This window comes from Lolium rigidum, chromosome 1 (genome assembly GCF_022539505.1).
Source record: "Lolium rigidum isolate FL_2022 chromosome 1, APGP_CSIRO_Lrig_0.1, whole genome shotgun sequence".
NCBI lineage: Eukaryota > Viridiplantae > Streptophyta > Magnoliopsida > Poales > Poaceae > Lolium > Lolium rigidum.
This window is the reverse complement of record NC_061508.1, coordinates 137953560-137981305: the sequence shown is the minus strand read 5'-3', so window position 1 is coordinate 137981305 and position 27746 is coordinate 137953560. Positions and strand designations below refer to the sequence as shown.

The window sequence follows — 27746 nt, the reverse complement described above, 5'->3', positions numbered from 1 at the left end:
TGCAAACCAAATTAGCAAGCTCTAAGTGTTTTCTTCATTAATGGGTGCAAAGTATATGATGCAAGAGCTTAACATGAGCACAACAATTGCCAAGTATCAAATTATCCAAGACATTTTTAGAGTTACTACATGTATTATTTTCCAATTCCAACCATATAACAATTTAACGAAGAAGAAACTTCGACATAAATACTATGAGTAGAGCCTAAGGACATACTTGTCCATATGCTACAGCGGAGCGTGTCTCTCTCCCACAAAGTGAATGCTAGGATCCATTTTATTCAAACAAAACAAAAACAAAAACAAACCGACGCTCCAAGCAAAGTGCATAAGATGTGACGGAATAAAAATATAGTTTCGGGGAGGAACCTGATAATGTTGTCGATGAAGAAGGGGATGCCTTGGGCATCCCCAAGCTTAAACGCTTGAGTCTTCTTAGAATATGCGGGGGTGAACCACCGGGGCATCCCCAAGCTTAGAGCTTTCACTCTCCTTGATCATATTGCATCATACTCCTCTCTTGATCCTTGAAAACTTCCTCCACACCAAACTCGAAACAACTCATTAGAGGGTTAGTGCACAATAAAAATTAACATGTTCAGAGGTGACACAATCATTCTTAACACTTCTGGACATTGCATAAAGCTACTTGGACATTAATGGATCAAAGAAATTCATCCAACATAGCAAAAGAGGCAATGCAAAATAAAAGGCAGAATCTGTCAAAACAGAACAGTCCGTAAAGATGGATTTTATTAGTCCACCAGACTTGCTCAAATGAAAATGCTCAAATTGAATGAAAGTTGCGTACATATCTGGGGATCATGCATGTAAATTGGCTTAATTTTCTGAGTTACCTACAGAGAATTAGACCCAGATTCGTGACAGCAAAGAAATCTGTTTCTGCGCAGTAATCCAAATCTAGTATTTAATTTACTATCAAAGACTTTACTTGGCACAACAAAACTCAAAACTAAGATAAGGAGAGGTTGCTACAGTAGTAAAAAACTTCCAAGACACAAATATAAAACAAAGTACTGTAGCAAAATAACACATGGGTTATCTCCCAAGAAGTTCTTTTCTTTATAGCCATTAAGATGGGCTCATCAGTTTTAATGATGCACTCGCAAGAGATAGTATGTGAAGCAAAAGAGAGCATCAAGAGGCAAATTCAAAACACATTTAAGTCTAACATGCTTCCTATGCATAGGAATCTTGTAAATAAACAAGTTCATGAAGAGCAAAGTAACAAGCATAGGAAGATAAAACAAGTGTAGCTTCAAAAATTTCAGCACATAGAGAGGCATTTTAGTAACATGAAAATTTCTACAACCATATTTTCCTCTCTCATAATAAATTTCAGTAGCATCATGAGCAAACTCAACAATATAACTATCACATAAAGCATTCTTATCATGAGTCTCATGCATACAATTATTACTCTCCACATAAGCATAATCAATTTTATTAGTTGTAGTGGGAGCAAATTCAACAAAGTAGCTATCATTATTATTCTCATCAAGTGTAGGAGGCATAGTATAATCACAACAAAATTTACTCTCCATAGTAGGTGGCACCAAAAGACCACTATCATCATAATCATCATAAATAGGAGGCAAAGTATCATCAAAGAAAAATTTCTCCTCAATGCTTGGGGGACTAAAAAGATCATGAAAACCAGCTTCCCCAAGCTTAGAACTTTCTATATCATTAGCAATAATGGTATTCAAAGTGTTCATGCTAATATGTTCCATGGGTTTTTTAATTTTCGCATCAAACCATCCATGTCTTAAATCAGGAAATAGAATAAGAAGCTCATTGTTGTCCATTATGCCAAACTAGTGTAAACAAGAAACAAAAAGATGCAATTGCGGGATCTAAAGGAAATAGCTTCGAGCACAAACACAATGGTGCCGAAAAAGTACTGTTACACTGGAACCGGAGTATGAGTGCCTTTTACTTTTCCTCCCCGGCAACGGCGCCGGAAAAGTGCTTGATGTCTACGGGAGCTTCTATTCTTGTAGACAGTGTTGGGCCTCCAAGAGCGAGAGGTTTGTAGAACGAGCGGCAAGTTTCCCTTAAGTGGATTACCCAAGGTTTATCGATCTCGGGGAGGAAGAGGTCAAAGATATCCCTCTCATGCAACCACGCAACCACAAAGCAAGAAGTCTCTTGTGTCCCCAACACACCTAATAGGTGTACTAGTTCGGCGAAGAGATAGTGAAATACGGGTGGTATGAATATATATGAGCGAGTAGCAACGGCACCGAAAAAGTGCTTTGCCCAGGACGAGTAAACAAGCGGTAGTAACGCGACGAGTAGTAACACGAGTAAAACGAGTAAACAAGCAGCGATAGCGATATTTAGGAACAAGGCCTAGGGATTAGACTTTCACTAGTGGACACTCTCAACATTGATCACATAACGAGAATAGATAAATGCATACTCTACACTCTCTTGTTGGATGATGAACACATTGCGTAGGATTACACGAACCCTCAATGCCGGAGTTAACAAGCTCCACAATTCAATGTTCATATTTAAATAACCTTAGAGTGCATGAAAGATCAATTCGACTAAACCAAGTACTAACATAGCATGCACACTTGTCACCTTCATGCTATGTAGGAGGAATAATACACATCAATACTATCATAGCAATAGTTAACTTCATAATCTACAAGAGATCATAATCATAGCATAAACCAAGTACTAACACGGATGCACACACTTGTCACCATTACACCGTGCGGGAGGAATAAAACTACTTTAATAACATTGCTAGAGTAGCACATAGATAAATTGTGATACAAACACATTGCAATCATAAAGAGATATAAATAAGCACTTCACTATGCCATTCATAACGAGTGAATAAGTATTCCGTGAAATATAGCCTAAGAGACCCACACGGTGCACACACTCGTCACCTTTACACACGTGGGACAAGGAGTCTCCGGAGATCACATAACTAAAACTCACTTGACTAGCATAGTGACATCTAGATTACAAGCATCATCATATGAATCTCAATCATGTAAGGCAGCTCATGAGATTATTGTATTGAAGTACATAGGAGAGAGGTGAACCACATAGCTACCGGTACAGCCCCGAGCCTCGATGGAGAACTACTCCCTCCTCATGGGAGCAGCAGCGGTGATGAAGATGGCGGTGGAGATGGCAGCGGTGTCGATGGAGAAGCCTTCCGGGGCACTTCCCCGCTCCGGCAGGGTGCCGGAATAGAGACTCCCTGTCCCCCGGATCTTGGCTTCGCGATGGCGGCGGCTCCGGAAGGTTTTCCGTATCGTGGTTTTTCGCATCGGGGTTTTCGCGACGGAGGCTTTAAATAGGCGGAAGGGCAGCCTCGGAGGGGCACTGGGGGCCCACACCATAGGGCGGCGCGGCCCCCCTCCGGCCGCGCCGGGGTGTGGTGTGGGGCCCCCGGGGCTTCCCTCCGGCGGCTCTCGAGTGTTCTGGAAGGCTCCGGGAAAAATAGGACCCTGGGTCTTGATTTCGTCCGATTCCGAGAATATTTCGTTACTAGGATTTCTGAAACCAAAAACAGCAGAAAACAGCAACTGGCACTTCGGCATCTTGTTAATAGGTTAGTCCAGAAAATGTACCAATATGACATAAAGTGTGCATAAAACATGTAGGTATCATCAATAATATGGCATGGAACATAAGAAATTATCGATACGTCGGAGACGTATCATGCTGCACGTTCAAGGAAGCCCGGATCGCCGCATGCTCTGTCTCACCGAGAACCTGCTGCGCGCCTACTGCGCCGCCTCCTCCGCCACCTCAGCTTCAACGTCTGCTATGTATGCCTCGTCCCACTGGGTGAACTGGGAGTCGCCGGAGTCGTCGGAGTTGACGTCGAACTCGTCGTCGGGCTGCAGCGGCTGTTGCTACGGTGGTGGTTGCGGCGTTGATGGCGGTGTGTGGCCGTTACGGTCAAGCATCGAGTACGTTGTATGCAGCCGCCGCGGCATTGTTCTGTAGAGGAAAGCGGCGGTGGTGGAGACTAGAGGATAGCGTGGCGGTGGTGGAGAGTAGAGGATAGTGCAGCGGTGGTGGAGAGTAGAAGATAGCGCGACGGTAGTGGAGAGAGGCAGGGATAGCGCGGCGGAGGGCGTACTAATAAGCGGTGCCAACTAGCCGCACAGTAGCCGAGGCATCGCATTTACGGCGGCGGCTGCGCGCTGACTGGTGGCTTGATCGGCGAGCATAGGAGGCATCGCATTTATGATACCGTCTGCTCTTGAGTCAATGCCAAGGCAGCCTCACTCGCGAAAACCGTCGTGGCGCTTGGCACCGGCGTTCCCGATTCACGCCCTTTGCGAAGGGGCCAGCACGGGGTTGTCGGCGCTTCTATTGAGCTCGGAACCGCGCCGGCGCTTTTTAGGACGCGCCGGTGTGAGCCCAAAACCGCACCAACCCCCAAATAGCTATCGGGGACGCAAACGCGCCATAAATGACCCGCCTTGCCCAACATCCTCAAATCATGAGGACAATATTTGATCATCTTTGATTTCTAAAAAATCTGATTTTTCACTTTAAGATTACTATTATTTTTTACGCATATAAGGTACAGTGGCACTCGAAAAGACCCACTGAAAAAGGAACCGGAAGAGGTTCCAACGGGCGGGAAGTTGGTGAAATTTCTCAGAAAATAATAAGTACTCCATATACTATAGTCGTACGAAGAAAAAACAGATGTAGTTATTATTTTGAATAATGATGATTGATGAGCAGAAGAATTGGTCCATCGAGCAGGAGTCTTCTATGCGTGCAAAGACTTACAGATACTCGATAGTGAATGTTCATCTTCCATTCGAGAATGCCATTAGTGATATAAGTATCAACAGAGACTTGCTTGACTTCGAGCATCTAGAAACTTTGCACTGATTCAAAGTTTCAAACTCCCTCGTCGCAAGGAAAAAAAAAAAAAAACAGGAGTTCGAAGTTTCAAACAGGAATGGGTTCTTGCTCACGGACTGAAGACCACGATATCACTCGTCGGGTCATACCGGGGATCGACGAGAATCGTTTTTTGCCGGATGAGTTGCCGCCGAAAAAGTCAAGCGTGTCGACCGCGGCACAAAGCGACACGCGGCTGCGTTGCGCAGACATTGACTCGCCGGAGCCGCAGTTATAAGACCAAGAATCCCGGCCGTGCCGAACAAAGTACCCCGGCCGGGCAGCTCTCCCTCTCCCTCGATGGCAGCTGCCGCGTCAAGCAGCAGAGCGGCGGCGGAGGACAAGAACGAGCCGACGAGGCCACTGGCCATCTGGTCCCCGTCCATCTACCCGGCGGCCGGCGACGTGGATGAGGCGGAGCAGACGGCCAAGGGGTGGCGCTCCGTGCAGTACCTCCGGAAGCGCCGGCGGTGCCTCCTCTGCTGCGGCGGCTGCTGCGTCCTGACCGTCGTCATCGTCGGCCTCATCATCCTCATCCTCGCGCTCACCGCGTTCAAGGTGAAGGACCCGCGCATCACCATGAACAGCGTGTCCCTCACCGCCATCAGCTCCGGCGCCGGCACCGGGCTCTTCGACCCGGTCGCCACCAACGCCACCTTAACCGCCGACGTCTCGATCAAGAACCCCAACATCGCGTCGGTCAGGTTCTCCCCCAGCGCGACGGAGGTTAGCTACCTGGGGCGGACCATCAGCGTGGTGTACGTGCCCGCCGGCCGCGTCGGCGCCCGCAGGACGGTGCGCATGAACGTGACGCTGGACATCCTCGGTGACCGGATGGCGCGGATGTTCAACATCACCGGCCTGGTGCTCGGCGAGGTGTACAACCTGACCACCTACACGGAGATGAATGGCACCGTGAAGGCGCTGGGGATCTACAAGAAGGACCTCGAGATGAGGATGAACTGCTCCATCAGTGTGGCGGTTGGCGGCATTTTCAATACGTCAGGGACGCCCACCGGCGCGCAGGGCGTGAGTTGTGTTGCGCGTGTGAAGCTGTGAGCTGTCTAGAGTGTCTTTGCGATTTTGCGTGATGGCTTTCAGGATGTTACTTCAACTCTGTATTTAGTTTCTATCGCCTTTTTTTCTTCTATATCAAGATTATAGTCATGTTATATGTATGTGCTGATTCTCCATGCTCATGGTTGTTACTCATGCTGCATGGAAATTGGCTCAAGGCGCTGGACGGCAACAACTCTGCAATCCATATAAAAATTGAGAAAAGAACAAGCAATTCAGAAAAAAAAACCAAGCAACAACTCTGCAATGCTCTGATTCTCCATGCTCATGATTGATTGGCAGTTGATACATATCCAGTTCACACAAGATTGATTACCAACATTACGCCAATTTGCAGAAATTTGAAGCTAGACTCAGGGATAACAGAACAAATCAAAGACGCTACGGAAGTACCGAAGTACCGTTGATCCAATTGATTCAATAAATAACGACAATGGTCAATCCAATTCACCCAGAAAAAAAAAGATCAAATGAAGCAACTTGCTATGAAAAAATTTCAAGATGTTCACAAATATAATATGAGGTCAAAGACGACTATGAAATATGATGGGGAAACTGAATCAAAGCATGAAACACATGGCGTGGCAAAAGTAGGCTATCAATTTACTTATTATTGATTCGTCCAAATAGGTTTCTACGTGGGTCCCATAATATTCAGAACTAACATTTCAAACTTCAACGCTATAAGCCTATAACCATAGGTGACACACTTATATTAATAATAACCAATTCAGTCTTACTAGCAATCACTGTCAGAGGAAGCTTCGGTGCCGGTACAATGAAGTACAATAATATTACCGAAACACAGAAAGCAATCAGTGACGAGGTATTCATTGTTAAATCAAGGATGAGTAGATAAGTAGAACACAGACCATTCCTTCCTGCCAAAACCCGCCTATAACACAAAATAATCAGTGAAGAGGATGTTGTTGTTGTTCTACCACACATTTTAATCGACTTGGGAGAATCAACTTCATATGGCATCAAAAATATGCTAGTAGTTGTCTAACTCAAATACAAATAAAGCAGTAACAAGTGAGAAATAATAGAAATAACTTATAACTCATGTCCAAAGAAAGAGAGGAAAGATTACAGTGTCATCATGAGGTGCATAGTTGTAGAAGAGAAATACATAGAAGGAAATGACTCGAACTCCAGTTGCCCTGTCCAGTGGAACTGAAGTTTTTTTTTTTTGTCGTTATTGGTTAGGTGGTTGTTCAAATATGCAATCAAACTGTGGCAGACCACAACTTTCTATTCGAATAATACACAAATGACTTCCCTTCTATACATTAACTTCCCTTGATACATTAAAAAACAGTTATCAATCATTATGCATGGTTGAAACTTGGTTTAGTTAAGGAAAACAGCAGTGCAGATAAAAATCTTGGTACACAGAGAAGGCAAGTTCACTAACAAAAAAACGTAAGATGGCTAAGGTAGGAATCCACAGACAGTGAGAACTGAGACCAACTGAACCAATAAGGCAACATTTCAGAATCCAAGCTAAATAACAACATTACAAGTTACGCGCAAACCGAAAATAAGTACATTTGCTTGGAATTGAATGGACATACTCCAAAGCCAGCTGTTCTGTCTACCAAGAACTGCAGTATTTTGGGTTATCCATAGGTAGTTGTTCAAATCTGTAACCCGCAATCAAACTGTAGCAGATCACACCCTTCTATTCAAACCATACCTTCTACATGCAACTTCCATGAGATACCAATAAAAGATATGCTAGCATGGATGTCAGGTAACGATATCAGTTATTCACAGTTGAAACTTAGTTTAGTTCAAAGAAAACAGCAGTGCAGAACTGCAAATCAATATCTTGGTAACAAGAGAAGGCAAGTTCACTAGCACAAAACATGGGCAGGTTAAGATCGAAATCTAACAGCCAGAGAGTTGAGGGCACTTGAACCAATCAAGGTAACATTTCAGAAGACAAGCTGATGAATACCATCACAAGTTCGTATCGGCATCAGGCAAACTGAAAACATATAAAGCCGCTAGAAATTGAATGGACATACTGTCGATGGAAACTTAGAGATATACAGCTGCACATCAAAATCATCTCGAATTAATGTAGCACTAGTTCATTCTCTTGAAAGTTTAAATAACGAACAAACCCGTTGAAAATTCACAGCTTAAAGTAGGCAAACTATGCATTTTAAGTGAATAACTGAAGTTGATTTAGGATGCCGACAACAACAATAATTGATTTAGAGTGAAGAAATCAATGCTCTGAATTAAGAGTCAATCATCCAGGAATCAGCTGACCTGTCTCTTAGCCCCAATAATACCTCGAATAACGACAACATGAGTTGTATTTAACAAGGCTTACCTTCTCTTAATAGTAAGAGCTCTATTACAAATGCCGAATCAGTATGTTTCTCAAGTGACAACAGGTGTGTTTAGTTACCAAATCAGGTCTTTTTAAACACATGTTTTTTTCTTCATGCTTTTTGTTACCAGAGCAAGGTAAACACCAACATAAAAATGATAGAGAATGCAGTTTCTAACCATTCATATAACTGGAATTCTGTTATGACCGGCCTGTCATATTCCAGGAGGGGGCCCAACCATGGGCCCAATTAGGGGCTTAGCCCATTTATTTTATCTATTTTCAGCTCATAAATACTAGTTGTAAACCGTACGTGAAGGATTAAGCAATAATCAGATTATTATTGCCGACTCCCAAAGGAGTCGGTCTCTCCAAACCCTAGCCGCCGCGCCGCCTTGGCTGCCGCCACGGCTCCCTGTCGCCGCCGCCCTCTTCCTCGGCCGCGTCAGCCTCCCTCCTTTCCCTACAATCTACACCCTAGACACGGCAGGACCCGAGCTCCTACCAAATTCAGTGGTTCAAAGACTGATGAACCAGATACTCCCAGATAGAAATCAATATCTTGGTAAACAGAGAAGACAATTTCACTAGCACAAAACATGAGCACGGTTAAGATAGAAATCTAATGACCGGAGAATTCAGAGCACTTGAACCAATCAGGGTAACATTTCAGAATACAAGGTAACTAGCACCATCACGGGTTTATATAGGTATGATGCAAACAGAAAACATGTAGAGTTGGTAGAAATTCAATGGATATAGAAAGTTAGGGAGTAACATATAATATACAGCTGCACATCAAAATTATCTACTAAAATTAATGTAGCAACTAGTTACTTCCGTTAATAGTTTATATCACGCATGCTGCTGAGAAGATCGCTGCGTAGAGAGCAAAGTAATGTATGCATTTCAAGCAAATAACTTGATCTAGGATGCCGACAACAAAACTAACTGAAGAAATCAATGCCCCGAATTATCAATCATCAAGGAATCAGTTGTGTCTCCCAATAATACGTCGAATAACGACAATAGGAGTTGTATTTAACGCGGCTTACCTTGTATTAATAGCAAGAGCACTCTTACAATGCCGAGTCAGTATGTTTCTCAAGTGACACCAGGTTTTTCATTTATGTTTTTAGTTAGCAAAGCAGTGTAAACACCAGCATAGAAGTAATAGAGAATGCAATTTGTCATTCATATAATAGCTGTTGAGAGACTGATGGATCAGAAACATGTACTCTATGACCACAGCTAACATCAGTTGATATATATAGTATTAGATTAGAAGAAGGAAGGAACAATGTATATACACTGAATGTCTGCCTTGGTCCAACGAACTAGTGCTACCATACTGAGCAAAACTTTCTCCTAGCTGAACAATTGGACGATCCTACTTACTAACACTTGAGACTAGCCAAACCTCTCCTGACCAACTAAATAATCGAACCGAACGCATTGTTGAGAAGCAGCATCAGCAGCAGATAGGCATTTTTCCAGTGATCCAATGCTTCGGTGCTAGAGACGAATAAATAAAATAGGGGGCGAGATGGTGCAGACGAATGAATCTGCGTCGGTCACCTGTGTCGGCGTCGGTCCGCGGCGTACTGCGAGAGCGGTACGAGCTCTGATAGCGGGGTGGCGAGCGGGGTGGAGACGGGCGTGGGGATGGGCGAGGAGCGGCAGACGGGGCAGGATGCGCTGCGGCGCAGCCAGGCGTCGAGGCACATGAGGTGGAAGCGGTGGCGGCAGTCGGGCATTGCCCGCTGCATCTCGCCGTCGCGGTACTCGCAGAGGCAGATGGGGCAGGCGGTCTCGTTGGAGGCGTCGGCGTTAGAGGCGGCGCGGGAGAAGGGCGCCTTGGGGTAGGAGGCGATCACGGCGGGGTCGAGGCCGACGGGGGCGGCGCCGGCGCGGGAGGAGGAGCCCGGGGAGTCGTCCTCGGCGACGAAGAGGAAGCGCGGGACTGTGATGGAGATGTGGCCCGAGCTGGAGGCGGAGGATGCGGGGTGGTGGTGGTGGTTGTGGGCGGGGTTGGGGTGGTGGTGGCGGCGGCGGAGGCAGAAGTGGGAGGCGAGGAGGAGCGCGGCGAGGAGGACGAGGAAGGCGAGCGCGATGGCGATGGCGGCGCCGAGGCCGAGGTTGGAGAGGGAGTCGGCGAGGGACATTGCGGCGGCGGGGAGTGGGCGGTGGGGCGGAATGGCATGGCGCGGTGGGGAAGGGAGGGGAGGGTAGAAGGGGAAGATTGTTGGGGTATTAGTCGTGGGTCTAGGTTTTGGGGAGGGGTGGTTGGCGGCATTAATTGCCGGGGAAGAGGAAGGAGGAGTTAATGGCGCTGCGACAGGACGGACGGACGCGCTGCCGCTGCTGCCGTGCTCGTCTCGCCTCTCCTCTGCTCGTCGCTGTTCTCTTCTCGGTGTGTGTGTCCGCCGCTGCGGGAGTGTGAATTGGGCGGAGACGCGTGAGGATGTTCGGGGATGGGACTGTGGAGCGGCGGGAGGTGGGCCGGCGTCGCAAGAATTTGCGGGTGGTGTGTGGGCCGCGCTGCTGTTGGGCTATAGAGAGGTCAGGGGAAATGGTGCTAGCTTTGTACGATTGCGTGTCCGTGTTGACGCTAGGCCTGCGAGCCCGGTACAATGGGGACAGTACGGGAATGGCGTAATGAGGGGTCAAGCAAAGAGTTTAGACAAGCGGTAACGACAAAAACAAAAACGCCGTTGCCGGGGATCGAACCCGGGTCACCCGCGTGACAGGCGGGAATACTTACCACTATACTACAACGACTTTGATGCGCTTCCTTTGGCCTGCTCGTATACCACGTGACACCGGAATAGACTGGCAACAAAATTACACAAACCAAGCAAAAGAGAATGACAACAACAGAGGAATACTCCGTTAAGAGTGCTTCTGAAGTCTGAACATTCCAAAGAGAGGAGAACCCTCAATTCCACAGCCTGCTTCCGAGCTCATATGTGCCATATTTGCTCAGCTACTTTGCGTGAACAAAATAAGAAATTCCCAAAATGGAGCAACTCCCCTGTACATGCGTGAAAGTATGGTGGACCGGTTCACTTCACTGCTTGGTGAAAAATATCCTCGTGCGAGAACAAACTTATATTTGGAGAGTTAGGACCTTAGCCTATCAGAGTTACGAATTCTAGTTTTAACAACTCGGTAATTTATGAAGGTGGAATATTTTTAGCAAGGCGTATGTGATGATTTCGTCAATCTAAAGACCTGTCAGATTAGTTTCCTGAATTCAGTCTTTCGAATGTGTTTTTAAGGTTAGGGTGTACATACGTATGGTTATATAGGTAAGTATATGTACATATTTATGATTGTCTGTTTATGTACTGTGTTACGCGGAAGATAAGTCCTAGTGTTTTGCTGTGTCAACACGGTCCAACAATTCACTCAAGGATAGGTGTTTCTGTGTGAGATTACAAGAATGGGGAGAGGTGGGAGAGGCGAGGCTTATTTTTTTTGCAAACAGTTCATGTATTATACTGTCTCTACCTTTAAATAGACATCTAAAATTTATATAAATCTCGATGTATGTAGATGCTACTAGATGTTTAAATACAATCAGATTTAAACAAACTCCGAACATCTATTTATAGATAGAGGGAGTATTAAGTATGAGACAAAAGGTAGAACCTACTTACAGATTCATCCTCAACCGTAATTATTCGATCTCTCATCCCTCCGGCGCACCGTTCAAATGCGCATAAACAGTGTCCCATGAACAATACACACATGTTACAATAACCTTTAACTTGAATTGTAATTATTTGATGGTAATTACTCATAGTGCACAAATGGTGATTTTTCAGCGGTGTTTCTTCGATGCAAATCTTTAACTTCAAAAGTAATTTTTTTATTGTAGTTACCCAGCAATAGTACTTCACCGAAAAATCCCAGCAATATTCCTTTGACGGTGCATGATAAGTTATCTCTAGATGTATTTTCTCGACGCTACCTCTTTACCGTTAACTACCTTCTTCAGCGGTATATTCAGAGTTCTCTTACGATAACTTGGAGACCCGACGTCAAAGCCAAGGCTAGGTCACCAAAAATCTTCTAACAAAAAGAAGGTAGATAGAGGACTTTGTTGCTCACTCTTTTGGATCGGTTTCCGTCTGGCATACTAGACCACCCATAAGATCACTGCCATTCCTACAATATACATATCGCATTAAAAGAATGCCCGATCGCTCATAATGCCAAACCCATCATCATCGTGATACCGTAATCTCGATAGGATGCCATATGTTTTCTCAACATCCATCGGGAAACAAATATTCATCAAGAGTTGGTATGTTCCAAGAAGCCGATCCGTTGTTGATAAAAACAATCATTGGCCTGAACTGGAGGATTAATCTTCTTACAACCAGTAGGGCAGCATGTGATCACGCTGAATCTAATTATGTTCCAAGCATGTGTAGTCTCTCATGTTCTGATTCTTCGAATTAAACCCTACATGATAACGTCTCTTCTTTCTATCAAAGAATGCCAAACCTACGAAGGGTGTGATCCAACTTGTGCTTCAAGAATATAGATCGATGGAAAATAGATAGCCTTGAGTATCTTTGCATAGAGAGTGCTTGGGTTTTGTAGAATACACCATGCCTATTTAGCTAGCAAGCCTAAGTTGAAAAGTTCAATACATCACGGAAACCCAATCCTCCAGAAGATTTCGTTGAGCACATGACTTCCCAAGAAACCAAACATGTTCTCCGTTTGCCATCAATGCAACCCCACTAGAAGTTTCGAATCAACGAATTAATGTGTAGACATAAACCCCTCGGTAGCATGAAATGTGACAAAGAAAGTCGGAATAGCATGGGCCACCGACTTTATGTGCACTTCCTTTGCTCCTACCGATAGCAATTAATGTAATAGCGAGCCTTGAATTCTTTTCTAAACTATGTCTTTGAGATACTTTGGCGCCATGCATTAAGGGAGCGGCCTACATCCGAAGGCATTCCGAGATACTTCTCATATAGTGTTCCATTTGGCACCTGAAGAGTACTCTTGATAGCTTGTCGTGTGGCTTCTACGCATCCTTTGCTAAAGAAGACGGATGACTTATCCAGATTCACTTGTTGACATGATGTTGCACAATATTTATCTGTGTCGGCTGGTTGTGGGCGCCACTTGTATACTGTCAAGATGTGATGATTGACGGATTTGTTTTAGGAGGCTTGAAGGGCCATCTACTGCTATCAAGAACAAATAGGGGAGATTAGATCGCCTTGATGAATCCCTCAAGATGGACGGAATTCCTCTAATGGTGTACCATTGAAAAGAATCGAGAAAGAGACTGATGTTACCATTCTCATAAATGTATGTACCCATCGGTTATGAAATCCCACAAGGAGCATAATTGCTTGTAGATAGCCCCATTCTACTCAATCTTACACAAATGTATGAAAGCGGAATGCTCCTTCAAAATGATCTTCGGTAGTATGATTTTGAGCCTATCCGCTAACACCTTCGAAGCAATTTTATAGATTACGTTGCAGATGCTAACTGGGCGGAATTGGCCAAGATCCTTTGGTTGTGCTACAACATAGTGAAGATTTGGTTGATGTTCTCATGACTGTCTTCTCTTCTCGAAATTTTCATAACAAACCGAGTCACCTCGTGTCCACGCAAGTATTTGGAGACTAGAAAAGAAGAGTTCATGCTGTGGCAAGAGGTGTTTCGGCTCGCGGTGTCGATGCTTGGTGGGTGACGGCCATAGTGCTTGGTGTTTCGGCTAGCAACGACAACGGTGTTGCTTGATTTGGCTCATTTCATCCATACATTTGTGTAAGATTTGTCGCTACTTCTTCTAGACTATGCTGCTTTTGAACCAAGCACTATTGTCAAATTAAATTATCCATGTTCAAAGTTCAAAAAAAGTTGACGCATCGGCTAAAAACCCTAACAAATTGAGTTCTTGTTTTACGACAGTTTATGCATGGTGTGTTGTGCCTTGACAAAAGCTATAGAGTAAAACAAGTCTGATGATGATCGCAAGCTTGTGCTTCCAAGCGTAAAATAAATATGAGACATCTTTTTTTAGAACGGAAAGAACATCTCTAGTTTTCCAAAACATGAAAAGTAAAAAAAAGAAAAGGAAAAGCGTCTTCGTGTACCCAAGTTGTCATTCACATGTGAAGCAACCGTCTCCCCACGAAACCTTGGCGTGCTACTCACGAAGGTGAGCTATGATGAGCTATCCGAAATCTCCGAGAAAAATCTCTGTGGAAAATTTTCAAAACATGACCAAAGGCCTCGTACTCCAAACCTGGAACGGAGCCGACGCTCTTCCAGAAACTTCCAACCCCGTCCTAGACCGACGGATGCCACGGGCCCGCCACGCGTCGGCACGGCGACGGCTGGCCAACCTCGCGATCTCCACCCATCCCCATCCATCACCGCGTACGGGCCCACGACAAGAATGACAACCTCCCTGTCACGGCCGTTGCCCAGCGGCAGTAAACATCCCGTGCACCCACCCCGCACCTCCCCACGCTCGCTTACAGGTGGGGCCACGCACGGCATACGTCCACGCGGGACAGAACACGCGGCCCCGAACCACGGGAAAGGGGAGCGGCGACGGCAGAAAAGGCGTTGCTGAACAGAAGCGCTCGACTCGAGCAAGCCAAGAGAGAGGAGAGAGAGAAGACAGCCATGGCGGAGCACAAGGAGGAGTCGGTGATGGACAAGATCTCCGAGAAGTTCCACGGGTCCTCCTCCTCCTCCGACTCCGACGGCGAGGGCAAGTCCGCCGCGGCCGCAGTCAAGGCCAAGATCTACCGCCTCTTCGGCCGCGAGAAGCCCGTCCACTCCGTCCTCGGCGGCGGCAAGCGTGAGTAGTCCGCACCTCACCGGGACCTTGCCGTTTACTGTTTACTTCCTGTTTTGCCCCGATGGGGTTTTCGTGCCTGTGTGGTGTGGAATCTGTAGATCCGGCCCGGCCGCATCGGGGTTTTGCTCGGCTTGTCTGAACGTGAAACTGCTCGTCCGTTGGCGAGCTTGCTTTAGTTCCCTCTCGATCGGAAACAGTTCCCTCATTAGCGCACACCAAACGTCCCGATCTGCGATGTTTCCCTCGATTCAAATTTCAGCGGCATTGTAGGAGGCCAGGATGGGGATACTACACTGTCAGATTGCTTCGATTTGTTCATGTCTTGTAGCCTCCGTTCCTAGGTTGGGTCGAAGCGATTGTGGGGTTCTCTCGGGTTTGAGCTGCAACGCCTCTACGCTTCTGCGCTTAAACCTTGGAGAGATTCTTTGTTTGTTTGCTAGATACCCCCTTCATTCGGGCCTTTGCTCTGATGTGTGTGCTTATGGTTCTATGCTTTGCAGCTGCCGATCTCTTCCTGTGGAGGAACAAGAAGATCTCCGGCGGGGTGCTCGCGGGCGCCACCTCCATCTGGCTGCTGTTCGAGGTCCTGGAGTACCACCTCCTCACCCTCTTCTGCCACTGCCTCATCCTCACCCTCGGCACACTCTTCCTCTGGTCAAACGCATCTGCGTTCATCAACAAGTGAGTGAGCTTCTTTTAACTTCACCTGTTACTTGCACTGGTACTAGATATAGTATAATAATATGATAACGCCTCATTACTCCAACCTGAATATCTGTTTGGCTTATGTGTATTTACACTGAGCAGATGATCCTCTTTTTTTGTTGCCTTGAATTAACTTGTTCCTAGTTTTAGATATCTATAAATGGTATACAGGTTTCAAATCACTGCTTGCATTCAACTTCTGTTGCAGTTCACACTAAGATCAATATAGTAATGTGACAATGCCTCATTAGCTGAACCTGAATATTGGTTTGGCTTATGTGTAATTACGCTGAGCAAATGATCCTCTTTTGCCTGGAATTAACTTGTTCCAAGTTCTAGATATCTGTAGATTGTACACAGGTTGATTGTGGTTGTAAGTCACTGCTTGCATTTATTTTCAGGGCCCCTCCTAACATTCCCGAGGTGAAGATCACGGAGGACCTGGCTGTCAATGTTGCCCGCTCGCTGAGATATGAGATCAACAGGGGCTTCGCTAGCTTGAGGGCGATCGGTCAAGGCCGTGACCTAAAGAAATTCCTGATTGTACGTTTAATTGGTTGCATGACTTCGTTCTCTTTAGCCTTCGCTGTTTGTGGCTTTGTTATGTGACCGAAGCACTTGCTATGTTGTCTCTTTGCTCTCAGGTGATTGCAGGTCTGTGGATTCTCTCGGCTCTTGGAAGCTGCTGCAATTTCCTGACCTTGTTCTACATAGGTAATGTGCTTCGCTACTACACCCTAAACTTGCAGATGTGCAATAACTGTGCCTAGCATTGTTTACTCATTATCGCTTTCTTGCTTGCAGTCTTCATGGTGCTCTACACTGTGCCGGTTCTGTACGAGAAGTACGAGGACAAGATCGACGCTTTTGGAGAGAAGGCCATGGTCGAACTGAAGAAGTACTACGCCATCTTCGATGAGAAGTGCCTGTCTAAGATTCCCAAGGGTCCGTCGAAAGACAAGAAGCATTAGAGCGGTGGAGAGAGTATCTGCGCAGATTTATCTTCTCTGCTGATCACTACTCGTCGGTTTTCAAGGATGGTTGTGATTCCATATCTGTAGTTGATAGTGGATACCTGTTTGGTCAAATCCTGGCACGGTCAGTAGTCGACTAGTCGTGACGTGCCTACTTCTACGAACTTATGTTATGCCACCTTTGGTCTAGAACCTATCTTGGGAGTGGTTTAAGGTAGCATCATCAATTGCAACTTGGCGGTGTTAGAATGCTACTATCAGTGGGACTCATGTTAGTGGTATGAGGAGACTTGCTATAATGTGGTTCTTTGGTGCTAGATATGCATGTCACCCCTGGGGTTTAAATCATTCGTTGCTTTTGTGTTTGGCTTGACATGTCATGTCTGTGCCAAAGCTGCTGGTTTAATTTTCTCAGTTCAACATGCAGTTGCTCTGTATTACAATACTTACAACAGCGCAGAACATTTACGTTTTCATCTGAATTGCAGTCCAAAACTTACTCAAAGATGTTAACCTTTATGTTTTCATCTACATCGCAGTCCAAAACTTACTCAAAGATGTGAAGAGCACTTCAAAATGATCTGTGCACGTTGCTTGGTGGAGACAAATACTACCTCCGATTCAAGGAATAAGGCGTCCTCGTTTTACGTGCTTTTTGTTTGACCAAGAATTACTTCAAATATATAAAGATTGTTTGTATAAAATTACCATCATTAGAAAGTACTTTTTAATACGAATCCAACGATACTAATTACATATAATATAATCAAGATTGTGTTGCTCAATTTTTATGGTCAAAGTTCGTCTTGGAATACGCGTGCAAACAAAGCATTGAGTGGAAACAAAGCAAACAAAGCATTGAGTGGAAGACTGAGCGGCTATTTTGGGGTTTGATCATGCTTTTGGTGTGGGAAGCTGTGGCCGTAGTATATCTTCAGAATTATTGTCTCTATCAACAATCGCTCTTGCTGCAATTGTTCTATTGACAACAGTATTGTAGCAAAAGGTCCAAGTTTTCGTTGAGTCTTCTCCTACTAGTAGTGAATTACAACAGTGCGTCTAAGCATACAACTTAAGAAACCACCAGAAATTCAAATGGTATACAGAAAAGCTATGCCACATTTACATGCCAACTCACTCAACATGAGAATTCCAAAACCGTCTGGGCACATTATCTTCAGAATCACTATCTTTATCATCACAATCGGATGATGAAGATGGCCGATCATGAGCATTCAATATGTAACAAGCAACCTGGCCCATGAAAGAGTGAAATCAGATGATTAAATGTTACACCAGAATATCAGATGAAAGAGCAGAGCAAAATGGTATAAAAGTAACAATCACTCAATTGATCAGTCAGAAAATGGCTATTACAGTCAATAAGTTTCTAACGCAATGTTTAATGGTAAACTGAAAATAAAATCTATGAACCATTTATGTGCAAACTTAAACCCACCACAAAAACAAAGTATTGACCATAAAAGGTAGAAGCACTTACTGCATAGGGTAATAGAGGCACTACTTTTACTTCATCCTTTCCATTCTTGAGACAATGGTGTGGAGCGGCGCATGTCAAGCTGCTCAGCCAAAGAATTGAACGACATTGTCTACATATTGCTCTATTTGATGCAGAACTCCAGTTTATATATTCTGTAGTAACAATAATTCAGCCATGTTTAGAGGGGACCATTATAAAATCGTGAGTGCAAATTACATCGAGAATACTAGCATAAGAGAGAATCACCTGCATGCTTCTTGTGGAAAACCTCTTTCCAGATCAAATTGGGATCATGAAATACTGGATCGGCGCTAGTCTGCACAACAAGACCATGACTGTTATGTACACTGGATATAGGCATGCTGCCGGAACTCACATCGGATATGCTAAAGAAAAGGGAGTAGTTCATTTTCCACAGTTCATTGTCGTTTGCCGATGAATTCCATGACCTTCTAGGAAATAAGAAAGTGTCAATGACAAGAACTAGCGAATGTTTGGAAATAGTATATGTACAGGAGAGAAGAAAAGAATACCAGCAAACGAGACCAGCTGCTACCAGAGAACGCATGTCCAGAAAACTGAAGATATGAACAAGCACATCATGTGGTATGTGTGGAGGACCTGTTTATGAGGTTCAACATAAACATCACGATGACTAGTTATTAATAAAAATTTGTAAGCGCATCCTGCTAAATATTGACAGGAAGCTGCAGCTTAAGATGCATATAATATGAGGACAATGATCAGCTTTAACTTAAGCTGGAGTTTATACTTGTGAATTATATCATCCTCGAAAAATATTCGAACATAATAGTCGAGTGAAGCACACAGTAGGCAGGGATGACATTTTCATTGCAGTATTTCAGCACCAGATAAAATAAGTAGCCAGCGCAGTAGTTCCCTACATTTATCTATGGTCCTCTGCTGCTGGTTTCTACTTGCAATTTTACTAAGCAGGGAGACATTAATGCATTTGCACATCTGAGAAGGAACCTAACATACCTGGCTCCTCTTGAACTCTAGCACGCCTTTTATGTGCAATAACAGAGCATTTGAACTCTGAAACAGCTTGTGACTTCTTTTGCTTTGGTAGGGAAACTTCTACAGCTTGGAGGAGACCATTGGCTGCCGCTAATGCATATCCTGTCTGCACACTATGGGAAACAGCGTGTCATTACGGAAGGATAAAGTCAAGTCGAAACTAAACACACCATGCTAGTAACAATAAATGGGCAATGGAGTCATAGAATAAAGTTCAATGTGAGACTTCCACCTCAATTCCATGCATAATTTAATGACAAAGATGACTGTAATCTTTATTGTACAATGAAAACGTATATGCAACTATATAACACACTGATCGCATACCATAGATGACTGTAATCTTTATTGTAAAATAAAAAATATATGCAACTTACAATACGCTGATCACATACCATAGATAAGATTATGACCATGACAAAGAGAACTCATGAATAATAAGATAGTTCCAAATTACAAAACTAAACATGGATGAAGAGTGACATTATTACCAACTGAACATAATCCAAACTACAATGACACCAATAATCGTTTTTGAACAGCACAAATAAAATCGAGAAGACAACTTGAGTCAATTTTAGTTATTAAGCCACCTTCCCCCTTCTCATGGCCCATTTGCGTTTTGGGTTTCCGTTCTATACATATTAATTCCAAGACAGTTGGGCATGTCTATTCCCTTGGACAAACTTTGATTAGAATCAATAGTCCATTATGCACGCATGTCTATTCCCTTGGACAAACTTTGATTAGAATCAATAGTCCATTATGCACCAGACGAATTAAAAAGCCAGTGCAATGTTGTCTACAAAACATAAACTGTCAAGTATCAACACTAATGCTGCCTACAAACATAGATTATCAAGTATCAACACTAATGTTGCCTACAAACACAGATTATCAAGCATCAACACTACCTTTATTTTTCATATCACTGTGGGTTCATTAGTTACCCGAGCTCTATAAATTTCCAGCTATAACTTGCTCATGATAAGACATTGCCCGCATAGAAAATTCCACCTACAGTTAATTACAGAGCTGTTCGAATGTTCGCACATAATTGAAAAGTCTAATATCTCCAGAATATACTAGTTAAGAGGATAGCCGCACAAAGTTAATATCAGAGCGATTGCCGAAATTTACGCGCATAATAAATAGCTCCAGAGAGGAGGACAACATCGAATTAGCATGCAGAGTTCCACAATTGGAACGGAATCATCAGGGCATATTCAAGGGAGCAAATCCCAATTTCTCCACGCGATAATCCGCCGTCAATCGCACCGGCGGATCCGCGAGGGAAGAGCGCACGAAATTCGACGGAATTGTGCACATCTGGGGGTGCGAGAAGAGGAACTTACTCAGGGAGGAGGCGAAACGCGATTAGTACGTCGCCGGCGACGAGGGCCTGGGCGGCCTTGGGGAGGTCCGCGTATCCGTGGCGCAGGAGCTCGGCCAGCTCGCAGCACGCCGTCGGGTAGTCCCACGGCCGCGACAGCGCGGCCGCTATCCCCATCTCCGTGTACCTCTTCACCACCGCCGTCTCTTGTCGCCGCGCCACCAACCGCTGTGGCGCCCGCCTCCGCACCGGCATCGCCGCTGAGAGCACGGGGCCGTTGCCTGTGAATCCGCCACGTCACCGGCGCGCTGGCCGTCCCGGCCGCCTGAACAGTGACGACCACCGGCCTCCCGTCTCCGCCTCGCTGCAGCTGGGCGGTATGCCCGTTTTGGGTATCGCGCACGAAAAGTTCGGTCTCTTTTTTTCGCCTGTAGATCCACATCATAGACGAACGGGCGATGACGCGTGTGGTTAGGCACATATGATTTTGACTTTAGGTTAGCGGTGTGTTTCAGCAAGCGTCAAAAAATAACGGTGTTCTGTGGTAAATTTTCCTATTTTTTTAGATCTTGACATCATTTCTTAAGTGATTAATTACTGATAATATAATTTGTGCATACAACGTCTACACTTTATGAAAATGAGTAGAGCAAAGATGAATAGCCATTTTTTAGATAAAAGGCACATATTGTCCGACTTTAAATTAATAAAGTCCTTCAAAGTTGCATATTACTGTTGGACATGATCAAGGCCTATGATCGGGTTTAGTGGAGCTATTTGGAATCCATAATGGATAAGCTAGGTTTTGATCGACGGTGAATCAAAGTAATGATGGGCATGGTCAAATTAGTTTCTTTCTCAGTTCTTTTCAGAAGAATCAAGTTAGATCAAATTAAAACTGCAAGGGGAATCAGACAAAAATATCATATCTCACCGTATCTATTTTTGTTGATAGCAAAGAGTATTTTATAGATATCTCTTAAAATTAAATTAATCATCTCACTTTGGAGGTATTAGGGTGGCTCCATCAATTCTGGTGGTTAATTACATGTTATTTGCGGATGGCTGTTGTTTCCTAAGGGTAGTAATGGTAGTGCAGTGGCGGTATCAAACTTGTTGAACTCCTATTGTCGAAGTCCTATTGTCACACTTTGAGTAAAAGAATTAACAACTATTCTTTTTGTGTTCTTCAGGAAAGGATGCACACATGTAGCAGAACAACAAGGAGTCGCTTAGTGATCGCTATCTTGGTATGCCCATGAAGGTGGGGAGCTCAAAGTATGTCACTTTTAAATATTGGAAGGATCTCGAGTATGGAGCAAGGTCAAGGGATGGATGCTCTCATTAAATCAGTGGTACATGCAATCCCCCCTTTTCTATGTGGTATGTTTCAAACTACCAAAAGGGCTACGTGAGCACACCAATTCAATAATCAAATAATCTTGGTGGCGGAGTAAGCAAGGGAAGAGGATAGTTGCATGTGTGTCGTGGGAAGTGATGACTAGGCCCAAATAGATGGAACATCTTGATTGATCAATAAAGCTCAGTATGTTTGTCACAAAAAAATTTGTACACTTTTTTTAGTTATTACTTAGGCTGGTGCCAATGCATCACCTCACTATAGCCTCGTCACGTCAGCTTTTTCCTCACTCTCACCCCACTCTCACCTCACTCTCACCCCACGGTGCCAGTGCACGGGCTATAGTGTCAGCTCTCACTTCTCTCTCCTCCCTACCGCCTCCCTACCGCCCCCACTAGCACCGCTATCGCCTCCCTCTCGCCCCGCTCTCGCCTCCAACGCGGGCTATAGGCGGGCGGTACCGCGCCCTAACGCCGGGCGCCCGCGCCACCGCCCGACGCTACCGTCTCGCCCCGCTCTCGCCTCCCTCTCGCCCCGTCGCAGGCGGTAGAGCCCCTCCTAGCGCCCGCGTTGGCACCAGCCTTAGACTAGTATTGCGACACGACGCAAGGTGCCTCTCTATTCTGGCTTCCATGATGCAAGGTGCTGTGCCGGCGGCGTCATGGCCGCCATCCTACGCGAAGACGAGTGAGACATCGCCGGAATCGTTCGCGCAAGGTACTACGAAGGCGGCGGGGACATGCCCTTCATCCTCCGCCCGCCTTACGTTGACAGTGGTCCCGATGCCCACCATTTGTCCACGCATAGTTGGATCGAAAAAGTACAGTAGATCGATTCGAATGGGGAATGGGGTGGTGGAGATGAAAAAAAAAGATTCAACATGATTAGTAGAAGAGTTTAAGACCATACCTTAGAATCGGGAATGGATGTTGATGAATGCGACGCATAGGCTGCACCACATCAGGATATATTACCTGACATCGAAAACCCTTAGATCTTTAACTTGCTCATCATCTCCTTTCCATGACTAGAGTGGAGAGGGTGGTTAGTAGAAGAGATGAGATTTGGTGAGAAATCTATTTTTTCATTCAAAAGATGGTTTGATCTAGGGTTTATCTTGCCTAGTGGGAGTAGCTAACGGTGGGCGCAACGGCGTACGAGGTGGGGAGTGGGGACTAAGTGTTCCATATATTATATAGGAAACAACGCTGGGAAGTGGGGTTTACGGTTTGTTTATATGTTTCAGAACAAGTGCGGCCAACTATCTGGGTCTCGTTTATGCAAAGAACCCATAAGACATTGCACGGTTTGGCAGAGGTGGGTTGCACTTGTCGGCGAGACGTTGAAAAGTCATTGGGACGTGCTTGACCATCTCTAGTTTTGACCCGACTTTTTACGTTGTAAGATGCAACGCTAAATTCCTCCCTTAATGTACCGCGGCAGTACCGTGTTCGGGCTTGTCGGCCACCTTCCACATCGTATTTTTCCTCCAGTATGAGATCCGCATGGAGAAACTATATTTGCCACTGGGAACACACATCTACCAGCGAAAAAACTTTTACAGACAACTACGCCTTGTGCCGTTCAAAAAAAAAAATCCACTGTAAGATGGTTTTTTTTTTGTGGAGCAACCGGCAGGAGCTCTGCCTTTTCATTAAGAAGAGGGAAATGACCAGTTTATAAGGAAAACTGGCCGAAAACCGAAACAAACACGACACCGACGTGTCCGGTTTATGAGGAAAACCAGACAAGAAAAACCAACACGGCGCAGTTTTTCAGGAAAAACCGGCGAAAACCACACATGGCCACACAACCTAGCCGAACTAGGTATGGAGAGCCACCGGAAGACACCAGCACGACGGCAATGGCGAGCACCGCGGCTGCCCGGTCCACGTCCCTGGAGAGGAAGTCAGAGCCGAAGGAAACGGCTAGGCCAAACCAGCTTCATGGGGAGAGGCAGGTCGCGAGAAGCAAGCCAGCGGCACTCGCGCACCGACGGAACCCAAGGACGTCGACCCAACCAGTAGGCCAAGCAACTCAACGAGTCTCCCAACCATCCGAAAAATGACGCCTCCAGGGAGGTCACGACGTCCAAAAAACGCCGCCGTCATCCAATCCGACAGGCCGGATTTGAGTTTTCACCCCGGAATGGTGGGTGAGGGGTGTCGAGACTCCACAACAACGCCTCCAAGGAGGAAGAACGACGCCCACGAGCGCCGCCGTTGCCGGCACCGACCAAGTCGGGCAAGACTTTCGTCTGGAGACCCACAACCAGCACCTCCAGACTACAAACGAGCGCGAGCCACCGGCAAGAGGGACTCCGCCCACGCCCAAGGAAGCATGCCCTGCCGCCCACACAGCCAGGAGCATGCCAGCAGCACCACCTTGAATCCCGGAGCCGCCGCTCCGGTCTCCACGCACGATAGGCCAGCACCTCTCTCCAACCAACCGCCGTCTGCGTGACGCCGAAACCGGCGCCTCGCCCACCAGATGCGGCGCCGCCGCGCCGCCGTCCTTGCGCCGTGGCACAACTCCGCCACGGGCCTGCAGGTGCCAGACCTGCCACCCACGGTGGCCCTCCGCAGCGAAAACCAGCGGCCACCGCGCGACCTCCGCGCCGAGGAGAAGCTAGCCGCCCAAACCCCGCCACCACCGCGTCCCCGGGGCCGCCGCCCCTGCCTGCGAGCGACCGGCGAGCTCCAACCCCGAGCAGGCCCAGATCGGGCCCGCCCAGACCCAGATAGAGCCCGACAGCACCACCGAGCACCAACCCCGCAGAGGGGCTGACGCCGACGCCTACCGCGCAGCTCCGCTCGCCGACGCCGAAGCTCCACCGCCGACGCTAACCACCGCCGTCCGGCCGCCGCGCGAGGCGGAGCAGACAGAAGCGGGGCGCCGACCAAACCCACGTTCACCGCGGCTTGATACGTCTCCGACGTATCGATAATTTCTTATGTTCCATGCCACATTATTGATGATATCTACATGTTTTATGCACACTTTATGTCATATTCGTGCATTTTCTGGAACTAACCTATTAACAAGATGCCGAAGAGCCGATTCGTTGTTTTCTGCTGTTTTTGGTTTCAGAAATCCTAGTAACGAAATATTCTCGGAATTGGACGAAATCAACGCCCGGGGTCCTATTTTGCCACGAAGCTTCCGGAAGACCGAAGAGGAGTCGAAGTGGGGCCACGAGGCGCCGCCACACTAGGGCGGCGCGGCCCGGGCCCCGGCCGCGCCGACCTGTGGTGTGGGGCCCTCGTGTGGCCCCCGCGTTGCCCTTCCGCCTACTTAAAGCCTCCGTCGCGAAACCCCCGATCGAGAGCCACGATACGGAAAACCTTACCGAGACGCCGCCGCCGCCAATCCCATCTCGGGGGATTCGGAGATCTCCTCCGGCACCCTGCCGGGAGAGGGGATTCATCTCCCGGAGGACTCTTCACCGCCATGGTCGCCTCCGGAGTGATGAGTGAGTAGTTCACCCCTGGACTATGGGTCCATAGCAGTAGCTAGATGGTTGTCTTCTCCTCATTGTGCTTCATTGTTGGATCTTGTGAGCTGCCTAACATGATCAAGATCATCTATCTGTAATGCTATATGTTGTGTTTGTCGGGATCCGATGGATAGAGAATACTATGTTATGTTAATTATCAAGTTATTACCTATGTGTTGTTTATGATCTTGCATGCTCTCCGTTATTAGTAGAGGCTCTGGCCAAGTTTTTGCTCTTAACTCCAAGAGGGAGTATTTATGCTCGATAGTGGGTTCATGCCTCCATTGATACACTGGGACGAGTGACGGAAAGTTCTAAGGTTGTGTTGTCTTTGTTGCCACTAGGGATAAAACATTGATGCTATGTCTAAGGATGTAGTTGTTGATTACATTACGCACCATACTTAATGCAATTGTCTGTTGTTTTGCAACTTAATACTGGAAGGGGTTCGGATGATAACCTGAAGGTGGATTTTTTAGGCATAGATGCATGCTGGATGGCGGTCTATGTACTTTGTCGTAATGCCCAATTAAATCTCACTATATTTATCATGACATGTATGTGCATTGTTATGCCCTCTCTATTTGTCAATTGCCCGACTGTAATTTGTTCACCCAACATGCTTTTATCTTATGGGAGAGACACCTCTAGTGAGCTGTGGACCCCGGTCCATTCTTTTATACTCGAAATACAAATCTGCTGCAATACTTGTTTTACTTGTTTTCTTGCAAACAATCATCTTCCACACAATACGGTTAATCCTTTGTTACAGCAAGCCGGTGAGATTGACAAGCTCACCTGTTTCGTTGGGGCAAAGTACTTTGGTTGTGTTGTGCGGGTTCCACGTTGGCGCCGGAATCCCTGGTGTTGCGCCGCACTACATCCCGCCGCCATCAACCTTCAACGTGCTTCTTGACTCCTACTGGTTCGATTAAACCTTGGTTTCTTACTGAGGGAAACTTGCCGCTGTTCGCATCACACATTCCTCTTGGGGTTCCCAACGGACGTGTCAACTACACGCATCAAGCAAATTTCTGGCGCCGTTGCCGGGGAGATCAAGACACGCTGCATGGGGAGTCTCCACTTCCCAATCTCTTTACTTTGTCTTTGTCTTGCTTTATTTTATTTACTACTTTGTTTGCTGCACTTATATCAAAACACAAAAAAATTAGTTGCTAGCTTTACTTTATTTACTATCTTGTTTGCTATATCAAAAACACAAAAAAATTAGTTACTTGCATTTATTTTATCTAGTTTGCTTTATTTACTACTGCTAAAATGGCCACCCCTGAAAATACTAAGTTGTGTGACTTCACAACCACAAATAATAATGATTTCCTATGCACACCTATTGCTCCACCTGCTACTACAGCAGAATTCTTTGAAATTAAACCTGCTTTCTCGAATCTTGTTATGCGAGAGCAATTTTCCGGTGTTAGTTCTGATGATGCTGCTGCCCATCTCAATAATTTTGTTGAACTATGTGAAATGCAAAAGTATAAGGATGTAGATGGTGACATTATAAAATTAAAATTGTTTCCTTTCTCATTAAGAGGAAGAGCTAAATATTGGTTGCTATCTCTGCCTAAGAATAGTATTGATTCCTGGACTAAATGCAAGGATGCTTTTATTGGTAGATATTATCCCCCTGCTAAAATTATATCTTTGAGGAGTAGCATAATGAATTTTAAACAATTGGATAATGAACATGTTGCTCAAGCTTGGGAAAGAATGAAATCTTTGGTTAAAAATTGCCCAACCCATGGATCGACTACTTGGATGATCATCCAAACCTTCTATGCAGGACTAAATTTTTCTTCCCGGAATTTATTGGATTCAGCTGCTGGAGGTACCTTTATGTCCATCACTCTTGGTGAAGCAACAAAGCTCCTTGATAATATGATGGTTAATTACTCTGAATGGCACACGGAAAGAGCTCCACAAGGTAAGAAGGTAAATTCTGTTGAAGAATCCTCTTCCTTGAATGATAAGATTGATGCTATTATGTCTATGCTTGTGAATGATAGGACTAATGTTGATCCTAATAATGTTCCGTTAGCTTCATTGGTTGCCCAAGAAGAACATGTTGATGTAAACTTCATTAAAAATAATAATTTCAACAACAATGCTTAT

At 45.7% G+C, this 27746-nt stretch overlaps 4 protein-coding genes and 1 non-coding gene across 5 annotated transcripts; 2 read left to right on the top strand and 3 right to left on the bottom strand.

Moving 5' to 3' along the window:
* The first annotated feature begins 5223 nt into the window (after positions 1-5223).
* On the top strand, positions 5224-6026 carry LOC124682441. The gene has a single exon (XM_047217123.1). It carries the CDS (start codon positions 5224-5226, stop codon positions 5980-5982), a length of 759 nt encoding a protein of 252 aa, XP_047073079.1. The 3' UTR covers positions 5983-6026.
* Positions 6027-9921: 3895 nt separating this feature from the next.
* On the bottom strand, positions 9922-10521 carry LOC124682440 (RING-H2 finger protein ATL67-like). Its single transcript, XM_047217122.1, has one exon. The coding sequence runs from the start codon at positions 10510-10512 to the stop codon at positions 9922-9924; it is 591 nt and encodes a 196-aa protein (XP_047073078.1). The 5' UTR covers positions 10513-10521.
* Positions 10522-11056: 535 nt separating this feature from the next.
* TRNAD-GUC lies at positions 11057-11128 on the bottom strand. Its single transcript has one exon. It is a non-coding gene; the product is annotated as a tRNA-Asp (tRNA).
* A 3835-nt stretch (positions 11129-14963) lies between these two features.
* LOC124682439 (reticulon-like protein B1) lies at positions 14964-17230 on the top strand. Its single transcript, XM_047217121.1, has 5 exons — positions 14964-15203; positions 15704-15884; positions 16310-16451; positions 16553-16622; positions 16713-17230. The coding sequence occupies exons 1-5, from the start codon at positions 15026-15028 to the stop codon at positions 16877-16879; spliced, it is 738 nt and encodes a 245-aa protein (XP_047073077.1). The 5' UTR covers positions 14964-15025; the 3' UTR covers positions 16880-17230.
* A 558-nt stretch (positions 17231-17788) lies between these two features.
* Positions 17789-21027, bottom strand: LOC124682437 (F-box protein At5g52880-like). Its single transcript, XM_047217120.1, has 6 exons — positions 20780-21027; positions 19386-19537; positions 18917-19004; positions 18630-18832; positions 18384-18535; positions 17789-18136 (listed from the first exon to the last, which is right to left on the bottom strand). The coding sequence occupies exons 1-6, from the start codon at positions 21010-21012 to the stop codon at positions 18017-18019; spliced, it is 948 nt and encodes a 315-aa protein (XP_047073076.1). The 5' UTR covers positions 21013-21027; the 3' UTR covers positions 17789-18016.
* Between the last annotated feature and the right edge of the window lie 6719 nt (positions 21028-27746).

Excerpts from the sequence above, each read along its gene's own strand:
- LOC124682441 (XM_047217123.1), top strand. The coding sequence starts at position 5,224 with ATGGCAGCTGCCGCGTCAAGCAGCAGAGCGGCGGCGGAGGACAAGAAC.
- LOC124682440 (XM_047217122.1), bottom strand. The coding sequence starts at position 10,512 with ATGTCCCTCGCCGACTCCCTCTCCAACCTCGGCCTCGGCGCCGCCATC.
- LOC124682439 (XM_047217121.1), top strand. The coding sequence starts at position 15,026 with ATGGCGGAGCACAAGGAGGAGTCGGTGATGGACAAGATCTCCGAGAAG. Across the intron at positions 15,204-15,703 it reads CGTCCTCGGCGGCGGCAAGC|CTGCCGATCTCTTCCTGTGG; the intron begins GTGAGTAGTCCG and ends TATGCTTTGCAG. Across the intron at positions 16,452-16,552 it reads ACCTAAAGAAATTCCTGATT|GTGATTGCAGGTCTGTGGAT; the intron begins GTACGTTTAATT and ends CTTTGCTCTCAG.
- LOC124682437 (XM_047217120.1), bottom strand. The coding sequence starts at position 21,012 with ATGCCGGTGCGGAGGCGGGCGCCACAGCGGTTGGTGGCGCGGCGACAA. Across the intron at positions 19,538-20,779 it reads GCGTTTCGCCTCCTCCCTGA|TGTGCAGACAGGATATGCAT; the intron begins GTAAGTTCCTCT and ends TGTTTCCCATAG. Across the intron at positions 19,005-19,385 it reads TAGAGTTCAAGAGGAGCCAG|GTCCTCCACACATACCACAT; the intron begins GTATGTTAGGTT and ends CCTCATAAACAG.